This window comes from Pholcus phalangioides, unplaced genomic scaffold, assembly GCF_987345545.1.
Source record: "Pholcus phalangioides strain wild (caught in Gottingen) unplaced genomic scaffold, Ppha-v1.0 ptg000018l_1, whole genome shotgun sequence".
In the NCBI taxonomy this organism is placed as follows: domain Eukaryota; kingdom Metazoa; phylum Arthropoda; class Arachnida; order Araneae; family Pholcidae; genus Pholcus; species Pholcus phalangioides.
Window position 1 is genome coordinate 7,672,841 of NW_028301611.1, and position 18,812 is coordinate 7,691,652.

Sequence of the window (18,812 nt, forward strand, 5' to 3'; positions counted from 1 at the left end):
ATCTTAGGTTGGCAGATAAATATGGCACAACTACTGAATTCTCGAATTGGCATTTCTCTTCTTTTTTTTTACATTACAGGATTACTTACTTTATCGACTAAATCCAGCTGAACGCCAGCATCCAATAAGCTCCTAACACAATCAGTGTGACCTCTTGCCGCTGCACAATGCAATGGTGTTTCTTCTTCCTGTAAAAAACAAGCATGAGGTATTTTGCCTTAAAGAAAGAAAATACACATCACACAGATGCAAATATTTATTTGCTGGATGTAGATAAATAGCATGTGAAGCAAAAATGAGTTAAAATACCTTATTTTTTATATTCGTATGAGCTCCGAAATTGCATAGTGTGTCGACAATTTTTGGGAAACCATGCCACACAGCTATATGAAGTGCTGTCTCTCCGTGCTAAAACAAATACATTTATCAATAAATATGTAGAGAATTCATATTTTTGATTTTCAAACTAATCTTTTAGCGGGACCTCATCAAGCTTTCCCATTTGAAACTTTCTAATCTCCCTGCAATGGACGGTATAAAGTAAGTGATAATAAAACTAATTAAAAACACTCTTTGTGATAAAGAAATTACTCTTTATTACTCTTTTCGTACTCAATAAAGAGTAACAATTTTTTTTTTTTTTTATCGGATATGGATAAAGGACAATGTTTTGGGAGGGGATACTTATTCCGTAGATTCATTGGGTAGTTCCATTTACAAGACACACCAATTTTTCCAATATTATTTGGTGCTTGAGAGGGATGATAACCCCTTCTCTGGATTCATGCCTGCAAGAATGCAAGTAACTGCAGTTTATGCAGAACTCTATAGTAAATCATATTGAACTCACAAATGGTACATTATGTTTGTTCTAATGTCCAGAGATAGAGCTGCATTCTCGAGAGGAGAAGGTACAAAAAGAGACCCCTCCCCCCTCTCGTTTAGGGTAGTATAGAAATGTGTGCAGCGCAAATAATAGAAGAAAACCATATTTTTCTTCCTCAGTTTTTTCATTAAAATCACCAAATCGGAAAAAGTTTTCTTCTTGAAAAAAAGTGGTATTTTACAGAGAGTTGATTTTCGCTGTGGCAGTTATGATATGAATCAGAGAAATTTTAAAACATCTTAAAGAGTTAATGTTGCAGAAAGCACACATGTGTAACCATTATCTTGTTCATAATTTAAGGTCCACCCTTGATTGTGGAGGAAGAGGGAGGACAGGTCATATCTTAATTATATTAAACAGTGACATCTGTTGTGATCTTGTTTAGTCACAACAGAAATGAAAAGTGAAAAAAAACTGAATTTATTATGGCAATAAACTCACTTCATCAGGCAAGTTGACGTCGGTACAGCATCTGCACAGCAGAGCAACAGCATCTGTATGGCCATATCGTGAAGCAACGTGCAAGGCTGTTTCTTTGGCCTAAGAAATAAAATGTATTATGTATATAATATATCTTCACTCAAAAACTGGCATAAGTACACATGAGTATCACCTATACGTAATGTAGTATAACATATAAGAAACATTTGTGTTGCACAAAATCACAACAAATTATGTCTTTCTTTTTAGATATCACAATATCTCATAAAAACGATTTAAGTTCTGAATGACATTTGATGGTAACATTTTTATGAATTTTAGCCAATTATTATTAACCCTCAAACTGCCCTGAAAAAGTCATATGGACACTCTTTCACCTTTTATTTTAATATAATTAAAGACATATATCCCTGCCACAACATTACACAAATGCATAGCTGGCAAATTTGGAGAGTGAGAATTCGGGAGGTTTTCGCACGGATCAAAATTCCATTCAAAAAGTAAGTGTAAAAGGGACCTTTTTAAACATTTTAGGGACATTAGTAAAAGAGAAATTTTAGGGGTATTTTCCCGTTGCAAAAACCATGACACTGTGCATAGGCGTACACAGAATTTTCTCAAGGGAAGAGGTTTCAATTTTTTTTTCTGGGAGTGGGAGGGGGGGGGGGGTGTTTAAGTTTTTCTTGCAAAATAACATTATAATCTCAGCTTTAGGGGGGTTAGAACACCAGCCCTCCCCCCCCCCCTTTGCGTACGCCACAAGCCATCGCTAATCACGGACAACCTTTGGGTTAAAATTTCCTCTCAAAAATCAAATCTCGTAAACCAAAAAATCTCAGTCGGGCCCGAAACGGGACATATGGATAAAGCAGATACACGAGATCATGTCAATTTTGGATTTTGAAAAGCAGGATTTTGCTGATTGACGAATTTGTGTTTTCTCCCCAAAAATGAAATATTTTTTGTGATTTGACAAATTTAGGCGACAATTTACGCAACGCTTATGAAGCACCAGTTTTTTTTTCTTCTGGTAAATTCTTAGGGAATATTCTTTTTCCTAAATGTAGCAATTTTTTTACAATTACTGGCAAAATTTGGCAGATAAAAGAATTTTTTCGGGAGTCCAGGAGATAGCTGCCAAGTCTCCCAGATTTTTACTCTATGCAAATGTCAAGACAAGGGTAGCACAGTTTCCAGTCAAGTCTTGGGCATGGTAGCCCATGTCAATAAGATACTCACTTAAAGTACCACAGGATATTCAGAGGTGTCATGAGTTCGATACCAGGTTTGTCCTTGTCAGAAACTTTCCTGGCTTGGGGTACAATAGAATTGGTGACATGACCACAGAAAAAGATTGCTGCCACAGGGGAATCCCACATCAAGGGGTTAGTGCACCAACCACTTGGTGAGTATAAAAAGGGGGAAAAAAGGCTGAGGTTCGGTTTGGAATCAGCAATAAATTGTAGGTCCCAGTCTAATTAGCCCTCTTGTGCAGAAAACGATGTGGTGAGACAAAAATGATAAATGACCTTTTACATACAGTATACACTACTACTACTACTACTACTAAACCACACATGCACCTCGTCCATATTCCTCTGCGGAACCTCTAACGAATTGGTACATGCGGGAATGTGATCATTTGATCATTTTTGTCGCACCACGGTCATTTTCTGCACACGAGGGCTAATTAGACCGGGACCTACAATTTATTGCCGATTCCGAACGGCAGGCTTGTTTTTTATACTCATCGAGAGGTTGGTGCGCTAACCCCTCGATGGGGGACTCCCTGCGGTAGCAATTTTTGCTGCGGTCAAGTCGCCGTTTTTTTGTTGTACCCCTGTGTCAGGAAAGTTTTCTGACAAGGACGAACTGGGTATCGAACTCGCGACACCTCTAAACATCCTTTGGTACTTTAGGCGAGCAACTTATCGACCGGGCTACCGCGCCCCGCGGGAATGTGTGTGTATGTGTAGTGAAATCTGACGTGAAGTTTGTTTCTGTGTAATGCTTGTTATGTGTCGTGCTGCCATCTGCCACCAGTTTTTCTAACTGTGAGTGAAGTGTAATGATTGAATAATTGTATCGTTGTAGGCGTGTTGACAGTATACACTGGGGGTTCTCAAACTTTTCCCAACCGTGGCACCCCTTTCCCTAATCAACACTTATCCGCAGCTCCCAACAAAGAATCTCTTCAAAACTTTTATCAGTGCTGCCACGCCACGGCAACCCTGACAAAAGTTGGAGGCACGCCAGGGGATCGCAATGCACAGTTTGGGAACATCTGGTATACACAAAAAAGGGAAACATATAAATATACAAAAATTTTATTTTCGCACCTTGTTCTGTACATCAACGGATGCTCCTTTTTCGTATAAAAATTTTATGATTTGGTCATGACCTTGCCTGGCTGCCCAATATATGACACTATCTCCATGCTATAGGGAAGAAAAATATTGTATTGTAAAAAAAGTCCTGGGTAAAATGAGGCAAAAGCAATAGACATTTCATAATTTATATCAATAAGCATAATACGGGCAGGAATGCTGAATAAAAATAAATCCATATATCTGCAAGAAATTTATACATACATATACTGTATATCAGGGCCATAACTAGGAGTTCTGCTGCCCCTACAACTTTAAAATTTTATAATTCCATAACAGTGTTCTGTTCCCACCTAAAACTACCGCCCCCTAAATTTTGCCTCCCTAGTTCCGGTACTGCCATATATACAGTCAACTTGAATATTACAGCATGTAAAAAAAGTTAATACAGCATGTGGGCTGAGATACGGGAGGGGGGGGGGGGCAAGAACAAAGTGGAGTCGACTGATCATTCATATATGTGTATATATGAATTGACATCATCATCATCATGCCTCCCAGCAATATTGACTGTGCCCCCCCCCCTCGACTTTCAAGTCTATTTCCACCTATGTGATACAGTAAAACCTTGATAAAACAATACTCTGCGGACCAAGGAAAAATATCATTCTAGAGAGATTATCATTACATTAAGAGGCAAAGTTGTCATCATGCGCAAGGAAATTACTGTTGTTGAAATCTTTTCTGAATATGTGCTGTTGGTACATCCGAAAATGCACTTTAAAGTATTAATTCACCGCAAAAAAATAGAAATTTTTTAGTTTGTTAATTAAATTCATTTAGATTCATTGCCCCCCCCCCCCACAGTAGTATACCTTGGTGTGTGCACTTATGAGTCTTACCCTAAAAGTAACAATACCAACAAATTCATCAACATTTTATATGCTCATGTGGTGCACAACACCGATGTTAATAGATGCCTCCTGGAAGAATGAAACCGATTTACAAAGTCTAAATTTATTTCAAGGCGATTTTGAGCAAAACTTTTTTAAAAATATTGTTGTAGAGGGACTTATTGTAGCAGAGGATATTGCTCTATTGAGAGGAGATCAGCATTAGACTATAGGCAATTCCAAACAACATTTGAGATATCCTTGAAGAGGCATTTATCGTTATATTGTGTATCGTTGTCACGAGGTTTCACTGTATTCCAAAGTTAGTGAATTCGGTTTGTGTTTAAGCCATTTTCCCACTCAGGAGGTCTTATTTCTAGTGTCATTTTTTATCCATATTTATCATTGAGAAATTTTTCCAGTGAATATTCTAGGATCCCAATGACAACGCATCTCAATCTCATCCTGCATAAAGGGAGAGATATCTCAACCTGGAGTAGATGGAAAAAATACATTCCCCTTTTCCTTTCATTGAGACATTTTATTGGTGGCCCTATAAGTGAGAAGGGTTTTCCCCCTTTCTCACCTAAGCATTTTTTTCCCTTTTTCTCTCCCCCCCCCCCCAGTTGTTTGACGAGTAAAAAAATACAGTGCCACATAGGGCCTATATAGGAAAGAGTAGCTGGGAGGGGAAGGATAAATCGGCACTACTCATCTTCTATTTTCTGAATGTTAACAAAGATGCCACTTCGCTTGGTACTTCAACTATGAATTGGTTAAGTTATTAGTTGCCCAATTTTTTTTTTGCCAAAAGCCTATACATGAAGGGGTTAAGCAGAGATTAACAGTAATACAGTTTAAAAAAAACAGTAGAAGTTAAATGAAATTTAAATTTACCCCATCCACTGCATGGATATCCGCATTCTTGGAATGCATAAACTTCACTATTTCAAGTTGTCCTAATCCAGCTGCTATGTGCAGAGCTGTTTCTCCATGCTGCAATTAGAACAAATGAAATTCTGATATCATTGAGAACATATATTAATTTTAGTGCAGATCACAAAATATCCCATAGAAATATTTCATTGACAAAAAAACAAAATAACAATACAAGCTTCATGCTTTACATGGAAAGTTGCTGTAGGGAGAAAAATGATAATACAGCTTAAAAGGATAACCTTATACTAATATAACATAACCAACAGTGCTTAAAAAAAGATACACCATATTTTAGTGTGTATAAAGAATTCCTTTTCAACAAAAATTGGGTCCCAAAAATAGGGGAATTCTTTCTTATACATGGAGTATTATGGACATGTCTTCATCTTTTTTTCCAAATTTCAAGCTATACAGTGTACGAAGGTTACTTATATCCTTATGCATGTTAAAATATAGTATTTGAATTTTTATAAGTAAACAGGGCTTGACAAATCAGAAAACAATTTAGGCACGACTGAAATTTTATATGTGCCAACCCCCCTCCCTGACTCCAAATGAAATCACTCAGAAATAGTGTATTCTTTGACTTGTCCAGGATTTATGCTAGTAAACACGCTGACATAATTTCCAAGAGTTTTATGTTGTCCTCCGACTTTGATTAATTTACCATGAGTTAAAAATATTAGATGACAATATAAATTTTTTAATTTCCATGGCGACCTGGTGGCTGCACTTTGTCAAACCCTGAAATACAATATGACAAGTCATGTGCATACAGAGTGTCCTATAAGTCCTAATTCTGCCTTTATCTAATCAACCGTTTGTTGTAGAGGTATGATTCCAATTTAAAAAATGCTCAAAATGTGTTCAGAAATCACCCTGTACCAGTTTTGAAAGTGAAAAATACAGTGTGTCACAAAGTAAAAAAGTCTAAATTTTTACACGTCTCTTTCTTCTTCAACTTCCAATTTAAGAGTTATTGCCCTGTCTCTCCTGAGGCCAACAAAAACAAAAATCCACATTTTCTAAAGTGCAATATTTTAATTTAAAAATCAGAGAAAAGTTGGAAAAGAACAACATAAACTAACAGATAACGTTTCTTCCCTTCATTTATGGTGTCCTTTCCCAAGTTCCCTCCAATTTTTGAATTCAGATATCTCAGCGAATATTGCCTTAAGAAACAAACTTTTATGTTGGTCTTGGGGGAAAAAAATGGGGTGGGGGGCAAAACTTTCTGATTGGGAATTAGAGGACAGGAGAACCATATAAAAAGTCATATTTTTCTTTTTATGACGTACTGTATTTTCACTCTCAAAACTGGTACAGGGTGATTTCCAAACACATTTTGAGCATTTTTTTTAAATTGAAATCACACCTTCATAACGAACGGTTGATGAAATAAAAGCCGGATTGGGACTTTCAGGACACCCTGTAAATCATTTTAATTATACACATGTGTATCATCACATTATAGTGTTCATATCATCCTATTCTAATTACATATTTACAAAAACTAATGATAATAAAGATTAGCCTTGTTAAATAAAGCGATTTTTTCAATACCAAGGTCCAACCATAATGTGATTTGTGACAGTTATTTTTTTTATATTCACCCATAAATAAGCATACATAAACTATTTGCAAGATTGAAAAAAAAATAGAATATATAAGCAGTTGAGAAACTAACCTTGTTGCAATGATTTGCATGTATGTTGGACATAGAGAAAAGCTCTTCCAAGCCAGCCAAATTTCCTTCTTCAACAGCTGTGAAGAGGGCTTCGATAACAAAATTTCCATCTTGCTGTATAAAAAAAAGAACGGAGAAATTATTAACACTCTTTTGCAAACGACATTTTTATATACATAATGAATTTGTGAAGACAAAAAATGCTATAACAAACAAAAAAAAAACCCGTAAAAAAATAGGATATAAAATATTACGGTGGACGCTCATTTTTACGAACCCGTACGGACGTGGAGAAACAGTTCACAAATGGAAAAGATGTTGAAACGAATAGCGCACTGTTTGGGACCAAGAATATTAGTTCGTAAATTGGAGGTTCGTACAATCGGGCGTCGGTTATATAGCCTATACCTAACTTTATTGACGAGTGTTGATTGACTGCAAACATACACATTTGCATGAAGAAAATTTTCTTCCAAAAAGGGAAATTTCATATTCTTATGAACATGATTCAAAAACATGTAAAATCACTGACAAACGCTAATCGAAGTAACTCAAGTACAAGCACGATAGAAATTCTTATGTACTTTTAAAAGTCATTAAAGTTATTTAGTTTGTTTCGTAAGTTATTATAATTCTTATAACCTAAGATTTTAGGTTTTGGAATCTTAAATTTCCAATATTAAAATAACAATTTATTTATCAATAACATACCATTTCAAAAAACGTTAAAAAAAAGCTATTATTGTAGCAAAATCGTATATCGATACATCTATCCAAAAGTAGCCCTTCAGTCAGAGAGATTACATGTTATGACAGTTAAATGCAGCGAATCTCTCTGACACATTATAGATATAGATGAGTAAATGTTAATGTATATAAAAAAAAACTTGTTTATTGTTGCATCCTGTCATACCACTTTTATTTATTGGCATAGTCGTCGCGATTGATCATGAAAGAAAAACGGGAAGATGCTCTCATATGACCTTGGAGAATCTCAAAAGGATCGAAAGTCAACCGAATCGACAACACCCCCCTAATTTATTATAAATCATTTCTAGAAGGGCGTCATCTCCAGAAAATGAATCCGTATAAAAATACTTCCTTCATCAGCCTTCACTAGTGAATAATCTAATTTGCAAAAAAAAATGCATCATCCCCGCATTTCACTCCACACCTACATGGAGAAGAACGACGTCCATTGCCAAAAGGTTAATGATTTTTTTTCTCTTCTAATCATCTTGCGATTGCATTAGCAATAAACTTGACGTATTCCTGAATGAAAGAGAATGTACTGGACATTCCTTATCCCTGTTAATTCTTCACCGGCGTTTTTTAATAACAATTCAAGAATATCCAAAGAATCCACGAACACGCAAACAGCCCGACCACGACCCCGTTTCCATTGATTATGAGCAATTTGAACTGCAAAACCCATAGAATATCGTAAAATTTTCTATACAATGATTTTTTTTATCAATAAAGATTTTTATTACTACATACTCATGCGGTATTCCAACCGTATTATGACGTCTTATTCAAATGAGTGCATATTTCACATCTTTTGGAGAGATACCTAATTTACCAATTCAAAGTGACTTTGACGGTAATTACTAGGGTGGTCTTAACGCATGAGCCCATACGGGTATGGCCTGGGGAACCTCAGGTACTCAGGGGCTTCCATGATGAGATCTAGTGCAATTATTTTCATCAGCAAGTATGTTAATTGGTGGGCTAGTACTTCCAGAAAGAATAGGGGGCCCAAGAATATCCCTTTACACGGGGGGCGCACTATTTTATTAACACTTTCCGTGCCATAGTAGGGATCACTAAAGCCCCTGTGAATTCACATATAATTTTATAACAAAGTACGTTTCCTTCCGATTTTCAGCAGGTGGAAAATAAGTGGGTATAGGGAAAAGTTGTTCCATTGAGAAATCAATTATACGAAATATCTGGGCTTGTTGAAGCAAAATTAGAGGCTTTCAAGAAGACGGGATGTCCGAGAAACGCCACCGAGAGGATTAAAACGGCCCCGGTAATTACAAGACGTGATGTCTTGTAATTATCTTCAACTCAACTTCGTATGGCTCCCGGGTCGGGTTTTTATTTTATAGGCAACCTAAAAAAATGAATTTATAGTGAAAAAAAATGTTGATCCTGGTGCCATATCAGCTTCCCCATGGGAGGGATGCCACATATTTGAATGACAATATTTTCCCCATTACTCAGAGATGATTAATATAATAGTCGAGTATATGCATCAAGATTTATAGAATATGTATGGAGGTACGTACCTCCGCAATACAATATCTAGCCCAGGAGCTCGTGGTGCTTCCCCCCCCCCCTTCCCGGAGCATTCAAGAGTGCTCGATAGCAGAAGGCATGTAAAGACCAAAAATTTTCCAAAAAGCACCATATATCTTCGAAATGTTGTAAACGCTACAGTACTTAACATACCTTTATTTGATCTATCTAAGACCGGGATTACACTATAAAAGTTTAATAAAAGATCTTTTACAAAACTTTAAAAAAAACCAATAAGCAATAACGTCTTAACCATAGACTAAAGACCTATTATTACTCTATAGTCTTAACGCACGAGTCCACCCGGACATGACCCGAAAGCCTTAAGGGATGGGGGGCTCACAAAAATGAGATATATTTGAAATTTTCGAGGAGTATGCATGTAAATTTGCCTGGCGAAGCCTCCGAAAAATCACATGGTGCTCTAAAGACGGCCCTGCCAATAAGCCGATTGGTTACATTGATATGCTTTTTTGGTTTCATTTGTCAAGTTTTACTAGAAAAACTACTTACTACTTTACTAAAAATTACTTACTTTTATAAATATTGATAGTATAATGCCGGCCTAAGCATACATTCTTATTGTACAATTATCAAAAATAAATTCGCCCTATTTCGGCTTTATTTTCATTTAATTCCAAAATTCTCCGAAATTTCGGTTGTCCGAGTTGGTCCGATCCAGTCTACGATAATCGGGGCCCTGCTGTATTCTGGATAGGTTTTATACCGATATTTCCCAAAGGGGAAATATGAAACGGACGTTTTGGGGGATAGTAGAAGCCAAAGATAAAAAAGCAAAAATAAAACTACTCTTTGTATTGGGGGTAAAACTTGAAGGATGAATTGGCGCGACACATAGACCGCTTTTAGACATAAATACAAGGGAAGCAGCCCGTTCATAATTTAATGTCAGAATAAATACGTAAATTAAATACTACCGCAGATATCGATTGCTCCCACACAAGTACGTCCACGGTATGACTCCGCCACATGGCATCTCAAATCCAATGTTCCCTCTGTTATACATGTACGAAAAGTTTCAGAAGAGACAATCAAAACACACTGCGTTTCCAAAGCGTTTATTTTCACTGGGGCTATTCCTAGTCGGGGAGAAAAAAAAAATGGCAAAATTTCCTACCGCCGATTGCGTGCATACCAAAAAGAAGCATAAAAGTCTCCGCTATATATATATTTTTTTCACTGTTAGTTCAGCTGTTGTAGAAACAGTGGAACACAAGTTATATCTCCACCTCTAGTAGCAGCAAAGCACATGCGTGCAATGCAACAACATCCTCTTATCCCCCCCCCCGTACTTTAATTATTATCAGCAGTGAATGAATGATGCACGGGTGGGTGTGTGGGTGTGCGCGTCAAAATAAAAACAACAAAAGTTGAGATTATTAAAACAAAAGCTTCAGATAAGATGATACGTCAGATAGAACTGTATTTATAACGTTAGAACCTAATAAATTCTTCGAATGTACTTTAACAAAAATGAAATAAAAACAACAATAGTTTCAAACTATGGTATACTATGCGTAGCTTATACAGTAAATATTCACATCACGATCAACACGTTATCCGAGTGATTATATCTGATAGAAATAGCGGTACATGGATGTTTCGGAGATAGTTTCATAATAATGAATAAAGGAGGGTTCTCATGTTTCCATAGCACCCTTGGAGAATACGTTATGACTTGTGTTCAGCGGAAAATATACGGAGTATCCTGTCGGGTTCAAATGTCCCTATTTATGACCGCACACAGTTCCTATATTTCACAAGATGTTACAAAGAATACGTATACATAGGTAAAAAGTAATATAGGCCTACAGGGTTCATAGCTACCAGCATGCACTGCTTTTTACTGGCGAACAATCGATCCTAGAGGCATACTTCCAATTACGAAAAAGTATCTAAAGCCGGAATTACACTATAAAAGCTTGATAATAGTTCTTTTATAAAACTTGAAAAATGCAACCAAGAAGCGTATCGCTTATATTAGCTCGAATGTAACCGATAAGCTTATTGGTTGCATTTTCCAAGTCTTATAAAAGAATTTCGATCAAATTATTATCGTGTAATACCAGCCTAAATAACGTGTGGAACTCGGACACGTCATTCATATTGCAAGGGGTTATATAACTATTAAAATGAAAAAAAAATTAACTTTTGCTCAAAAACTCAATAAGAAAGTTGTTGCCCTGTCTCTCCTAATGCCAAAAACGTTACACGTTATAAATGCAATATTCACCGAAGTATATGAATTCAATAAAACGAAGAAAAGTTCGGATAAAACAGGGAGACAGAGCAACAACTTTCTCTCTCATTGGGTTTTTGAACAAAGGGTGTCCATATAAAAAAGTTGTTTTTGTTCATTTTCATAACTATAGAACCTCTTACAATATGAATGACGTATCCGAGTTTCACACGTTACCTGGATATTTTTTCTAATTGCAAGTATGCCTCTAGGATCAACGGTTCGCCAATGTCTAATGCGGTGTGTGCTGGTAGTTATGCATCTTGTATAGATAGAAAGTAATGCTTAAGAAATTTTGTAAAGAAAATCAGTGCACTTTCACGTGTGTCCCTCTTGTTGTCCGGATGATATCCAATCGATAAAATCAAATCCCAGTCATGTCCTCTGCAGCGTTTGCGGAGTAACAGTAACAATGAAGTCTGAAGTACGAGGATCTTGCAGTTCACGGATGTTTCTGCTGTAAACGCAGTCTTTAACGTACCCCCCCCCCCCCCCAGAAGAAAAAATCCAATAGAGTGATGTGTGGTGATATAGAGTAGTGATCAACTTTCTCAATCCTTCGGTTTGGGTAAGTTGTATCCAAAAATGATCGAACATCCGTGCCCCAGTTGTTGCATTAGGGCTGCATTAAGTGTTGGAAAAAGCTGCAGCATATCCTAGGTAAATAAATGTTAACTGCCACAGATGCCTCACGAAATTAAAATGGGCCAAATAACCATGACTATATTGCGTAGGAAGCGCACACCACACACTGATTTTGGGACTGTTTCGTCCTACTTAAAAAAAAATACATGTGGATTTTTTGAGCCCTAAATTTGGCGATTGTGTTTATTAACAAACCCTACTGGACACGTGAAACGATGCCTCATCTGAAAAAAAAAAAAAAAGATCCTGGAGAGGAAATTAAGTTCACCATCGATATGAGAGCTAAATCAGGAGTTAATCGCCAACTGCATCTCTATCTATTTACACGTGTCTAATACTGCAAGAAATAAGCAGACTAAATGCAAAAGACTACAAATTTCAAGGCAAATGCCGACTGAAAACTAGGATCAAGCTTAGTTTAATTGATTGAAACTGCCAATGATGAAATCATCTTCGAAAAGAAACATAGCACAAAAATGCATGAGTTGGATTCACAACTAAACGTAAAAATTGAAAACGAAGTAATTTTGAGACGAACACGGAACTGATGATACCAAACCAAAAGAGCACCATTCCCCCATTACCAATTTTTTTTTTTCCCCATCAACTATTCCGTGTTCAATCTCTCTCGTAGGGTTGCACATTATACGAACAAAAAAAAGTATGAGCAAACAGCACATGAACAGGTAATTATACACAAGCGCACATATAAGCAATTGAAACGTCGTCTTTTCATCTTTGAGAACGAGCTGATGCTCTTCCTTTATATTTGAAACGATTGCTCAAGTAATTGCGCGAAGGGTTTATACAATGGGTCTTTTGTGATGTTTCGCAAAAGGGATTTTTCCTCATATTCTGACTAAGAACGAACCACCAACGCCGAGGATGAAATTGCACTCATGAATCGAAAGTAGAAAAAAAAGAAAGACGATTGCGAACGGCCCGTGGAATACAGTGATCTCTCCCTGTATATGCGTCCGTGCAAGGGAAAAAAGGATGCAGAAGTGAAAATCAATAAAAATGCACTTAAAAATATCTATGGCAATGTTTCCCAACCTTTTGATGTCAAGGACTCCCTGTTGTGAAGGTCAATGTACCGCGGACCCCTGTAGTGTCCGAAGATCGATTTCGACAGCCTCCCCCCACCCTATAAAATCCAAAATGCATTGGGTTTTTTTTTCTTCTAATTTGAATATCACATAGAAAATTTAAAAACTACAATTTAACAGCACAAAATGTGTCATTCGTGCAATGATAGTAAATGGAAATGACCCCCCGGGGTCCGCTGACCACAGGCTGGGAAACTGATCTATAACATAAAAATTGATAGATGCAAGTACATTAAGGATATTTTCTTTGTCATTAAAACAGAGAGAGAGAGGATAATAATATTTTTTCATCAAAATCATAGGAATACACCATCTGTCATGTGATTATAACACCACTGGATACATCTGTAATGTTTTGAAGTAACTTGAAACATAGTAGCCTACTTTTTTTTATTGTCATTTACCCCAGAAAACTGCCTTTTCGATTCGTACGAAAACTACTCTAGTTTGTGTAGTTGTATTAAAATTACGAAGGGTCTCTAGCGCTTCTAAAGCTTGCGCAAATGCTGGGGATTTTTTTTTTTTTAATCATCCTCCACATCGATCTCTTCATCGTTGTCATGTATTTCGTCTCGATATTTTATAATTCGTCTAACTCAATTACCATCAAATTTTCATTCATTAATTTTGCATGAAACTGATGAATGCTTTCATTTACCCATTTAAGGTACGAAAATGTAGCAAAGCTAACACAGGTAGGCAAACATGAAATGCAGTCTCTTGTGCGGAAAATTTTTAAGAACCATTGTTCTAAAACACATGCTATTAGTTGCCTATTACCATTCTCTCATCGCATCAATTCAACTAACCTCTTTTCTAAATCCCTAGCACCTGTGAAGAAGTATGTTGTGGTACGGAGTGCAAAAGAATCTCCACATAGGGGCCCTATTCTGACTGATAGCCAGGCACCCCCGTCACATAATCAGCAATACCTTCATAGTTGTAGCACCATCACCCTTGCTAAACATAAAATTATTTTTCGATAACAGTAGTATTTTCTACTATAGCGAGTACTCGGCATACGCCCAATAATTTTTACCCCCGGCCCCTTCTTCCCGATATTTTCGAGCCTTTGTGAATATTTTCAATATAACTCCACATCTTCATCAAAAGAGCTTCGTGAACGATACACTACAGCTATTAATTGTTCATTGACTAAAATGTAAGCATTTCTCACTATGCATTCACGTTCTGTGGTTTTTAATTTTTAAAAATGTATAAAATATGATTCCTTCTGAATACCCCTGCAAAAATACTAACTTGATCTACGCATTATTTTACATGTAGAATTTGATGAAATTGCATTATATGATAAATGTATGGTAAATAACTGTTCAGGTTAATTGAGGAAGTTTTTAGTTTTGACATATTTTTAGTTACGTTACGTAAAATAAAAATGAATTTCTTATTCGTACGCGCGCGCGTTTCTTTTTTGAAAATCTCTCACGACTGCGCAGCTCATTGAAGTGGCCTCTGGGAAGAAGGGGTCACAACTACCCCCCATTCTCTCCAGAGACAACTGCTCTATAGTAGTACGTTCACCTTCATCAGACACATCAGCTGTGTCAACAAATTTAATGTGCACTTTTCTAAGTTATCTACAGAGGTTTGAAGTGAGCTGATTGAGTTTGTCCGAAGATATCTTACACCTAACATTTTGTCCACCATGATTTGATGAATTCTGTTCTAGGCTTGATGACGTGAAATCGCTTGATCAACTCACATTCCATTGATTGCATAGTGCAGCCCAGTTCACCACAACATAAAAAATGGCAGTGGTAAAATGGGATGATCAAACGAATATCGTCATACATAACTCGTTAACATTAAAAAGAAAACCTAATCACAGGAATGATGGTCCAAAGTGATACCAGTTGAATACATTAAACATTTCCGATGTAGTATACAGTAAAAAATAGATGACACAATTCTCTACTTCCTCAATCTGAAGACAACCAAAGAGGAAGATATGACAGCGAATTTTCGTTTCGTTTCTACAACACCACGTGTATATATATACATATATACGGGATGATTTGTGAACTGGTGGCACAGTTGCGAACCTTAGCTAATGGAAATTAAGTTTCTCCCGTGGATGCGAATTCCATAGGAAAATCTCACAGAGACAAATAACAAACTTTAGAAGTACTTTCGTGAACAAAGAATGGACAAGATGCAAAAAAATTGTGAGAAAAGGGGGAAAAAGTGATCTAAGTCGGCTGAAACCGATAACAATTGGTAAAAAGAAATTGGAATTATGGTTCATACGTCGAACGATCTTTAAAAAAAGAACATGGTACCACCAGCCATCGCCAAATATCGTTTAACCTACTCAAATCATCAATAAAAAATGGATATCAAGGGAAAAAAACAAGCAAAAAAATATAATCATCCTTTCTCCAGTCATCCGCAGATTAAACTCTGGAGAGGCCGAATCATCACCTTTTTGGCGAATTCCATCTCTCCCTCGCCCAAATGAAACATTTCGTCGTGATCATAGCACATGCGGACACGGTGGAAGGAAGTGATTGCCCTCTCCCCTCCCCCAAGTGGAAAAAAAAAGTATTGTTAGGGTTAGTATTGTTAGGTGAAAGGGCAGAGGTGGACATTTACCACGTTCACTTCTTGACACCCGCAGTTATTTGCCCCCCCCCCCCTCCCCGTTCGACAAGCCTGTATCTGCTCAAGGGTCACGGCCATCTTAACGTCATCATGGGCGGGGGACGTTCGCTTTGCTAAAAGTGCCTGCCTACTTACCTAATAAGTTTTTGCTTCCGGACACAACACCAAATCGTGTTATCACGACGAGGCCCCGATGTCCTTGGGGTCCCCGGGTCATGGCCCGGATGAGCCAATGTGTCAATACAGTTCTGATCACAATTCGGCACAATGGGCACAACTAAGGCGACTGGAACAGGCTATATCCAAAACTATTTATACGCATGTGACTCATATTTCAGAAAAAAAATCAGTTAAGACTTTTCCGGGTAAATTCTCTGGGAACATCCCCCAAAACCATGGATATTGTGCAATCACGGTAAAAATTCGGAAGGCATGAGTTTTCGGGAGGGGGGTACGTAGAAATTCTGGAGACTTTAGTAGTTATTTTTCCAAATCCGGCAACAGTGCCACTAGTCCGAGATCTTCTTCGAACCCCCCCCCCCCCATCATCAGTCTATAATGTGAAAAAACAAAATAAATATCGTCCGGGATCCCTGGCTGGAGTCCTGTCCTTGTGGGAGGGGGAAAGGTACGGTCATGGGACAAACTTTACTAAGTAAAGCTCTGAAATCCCTCCCCTCTTGCCCAATGTGTACAGAATCCTTCCCCCCCCCCCCCACGTACATAAATGAATGTTCCTATTCTTCAAAAAAGACATGACTAAACCTTAAAACTTCACATGCCGAGAGTATGTGGGTCGTGCAACGAACCCTTTCGGCTCCCACAGGTTACCAAATCACGCGCGAACCAAAATATGCGATTACGTCAATGCACGGCGGGTGTGAATAACGATGATAAATAAATAAATTATAAGTTCATCGCCTTCTCACTGCAGGAAAAAAAAACCATTCAAGGTCATCGACATCAAAGTCTGCAAAATCAGACCCAAATTAGTCTCGTAGCTTCAAAATTTTTTTTTATTTCAAACAAGATAGCACGCGAAAATACACAACTAATACCGGGCATTCCAAACATTCATACAAATATCCTGGCTTTTCATACGCGCTTCCATGATTTTCAACATCCTGTTCACCAAAACACTAATCAGTCAATATTTGAACCACCAGAAAAAAAAAAGTGAATTTTTTTTTCCCCTCCACAAGTTGGTTAAACACTATCTTCTCCATGGATTACTTAACATGTAGGTCAGACGTTTTGAAGATAATTTGCAGAAAGACAAAATGAAAAGTCCTCGTTTTTGACATGGCGTCGCGCATGAATACAACATTAAAAAAAAAAAGTAGGGAAAAAAATTAGATTTTTTTTTTTTATATTCAATATTTGGTCTTCTTCTCGCATGCAATCTCGTTAACGTTTCTTTTCTTTCGGTCCTATCCAAAGATAACGCGATGTTAAATTCTTTGAGGTGATGATAAATTACAAGATCTATGTAAAGGGCATGTAAACAGGATGTTCCAACACAAAACGCGTTGATCATCCCCTGTAATATCTCGTTGATTAGGTGAATTCCTATGATCACGAACGAAATGTTTTTTACGAGTAAAGAAAATTGAATAGAAGGACTACGATGGAGTCTTTTTTTTCCCCCTTTTTTTTTGAGAGACTCAAAGAAGTTGGAAAAAATCCCTTCAAGTTCAATCATTACGTGAGCATTGACAGGATCATAATGTAAAAATTCCATTAACAGCTCTGGAAGTTTCGCGAAATCAGAGAATCTTCTAAGAACAATCTCTTTCTGACCTTCATTGTCTCGATTAAACAATGAATTATTTCTCTTGACATAATATCCATACTCTAGGGCAGCGGTTCTCAACCGGTGCTCCGCGGAGCCCCCGGAGCTCCATGTGCACTGCCCAGGGGTTCCGCGGCGACTCAAGGAAAATAGAATAAATCAGTAAATTTGATAGACAAATAAAAAAAAAAGAGGTCTGCAGGGGGTCCGCCATAAAAATTATATACAAAAAAAGGGTCCGCGAGTCGAAAAAGGTTGAGAACCGCTGCTCTAGGGCACCTCTAAATTTGAAAAGTTCTCCAGAACGTAACCAGAACTATCATTTTCCAAGCGGACCATGTTTCGGGGAAGCGCGGCTGGGAAACATTGCTATGCAGCAAAGGTTTCCGGCATTTCAGTTCACACGGAGCCCTCAATGATTACGGGATTGTTCCACGGACAAAAACATCAGCATTTCTGCCAATATATAGATATTTTCTATTTTACTATCAACCAACAGTTATTGATATCGCTAGCCTCCAGAAAAAGCTTCTGCGGATTACCTGTTGGAAACCTATGTTATAACTCCAGTGTTCTTCAATCTTTTCACAACTGCGGACCAGCAAAAAGGTTGAACAATGCCACTGACCGGTGGAAATGGGAAAAACAATTTGTGGACCGGCAAAAAACAAATAAATAGGACAAATAATTCGCAGACAGGTAAAAATCAAATAAATGGGAGATAATTTCGGGGCCAACAATTTGAAAGCCACCAAGAAATAAATGAAGAGGAGAAATAATTTGAGGACCAACAAAAAATAAAAACGAGAAATGAGCAGCAAAATATATACAGGGTGCATAGGTAACAGGGCATATGATAACCGTTGATCCTAAAGAGACATGCTTCCAATTAGACCAGTTTGCCTCC

General features: G+C 37.4%; 1 protein-coding gene across 1 annotated transcript in view; it reads right to left on the bottom strand.

Moving 5' to 3' along the window:
* LOC149071637 (death-associated protein kinase 1-like) overlaps nt 1-18,812 on the bottom strand; it is a 109,312-nt gene that overhangs the window by 19,703 nt on the left and 70,797 nt on the right. Inside the window, exons 11-16 of the mRNA XM_089247945.1 lie at nt 7,174-7,287; nt 5,445-5,543; nt 3,667-3,765; nt 1,328-1,426; nt 310-408; nt 90-188 (exon numbers count right to left, since the gene is read on the bottom strand). Of these exons, the coding sequence (XP_089104071.1) occupies nt 90-188; nt 310-408; nt 1,328-1,426; nt 3,667-3,765; nt 5,445-5,543; nt 7,174-7,287 (609 nt within the window). The remainder of the gene's footprint in view (nt 1-89; nt 189-309; nt 409-1,327; nt 1,427-3,666; nt 3,766-5,444; nt 5,544-7,173; nt 7,288-18,812) is intronic.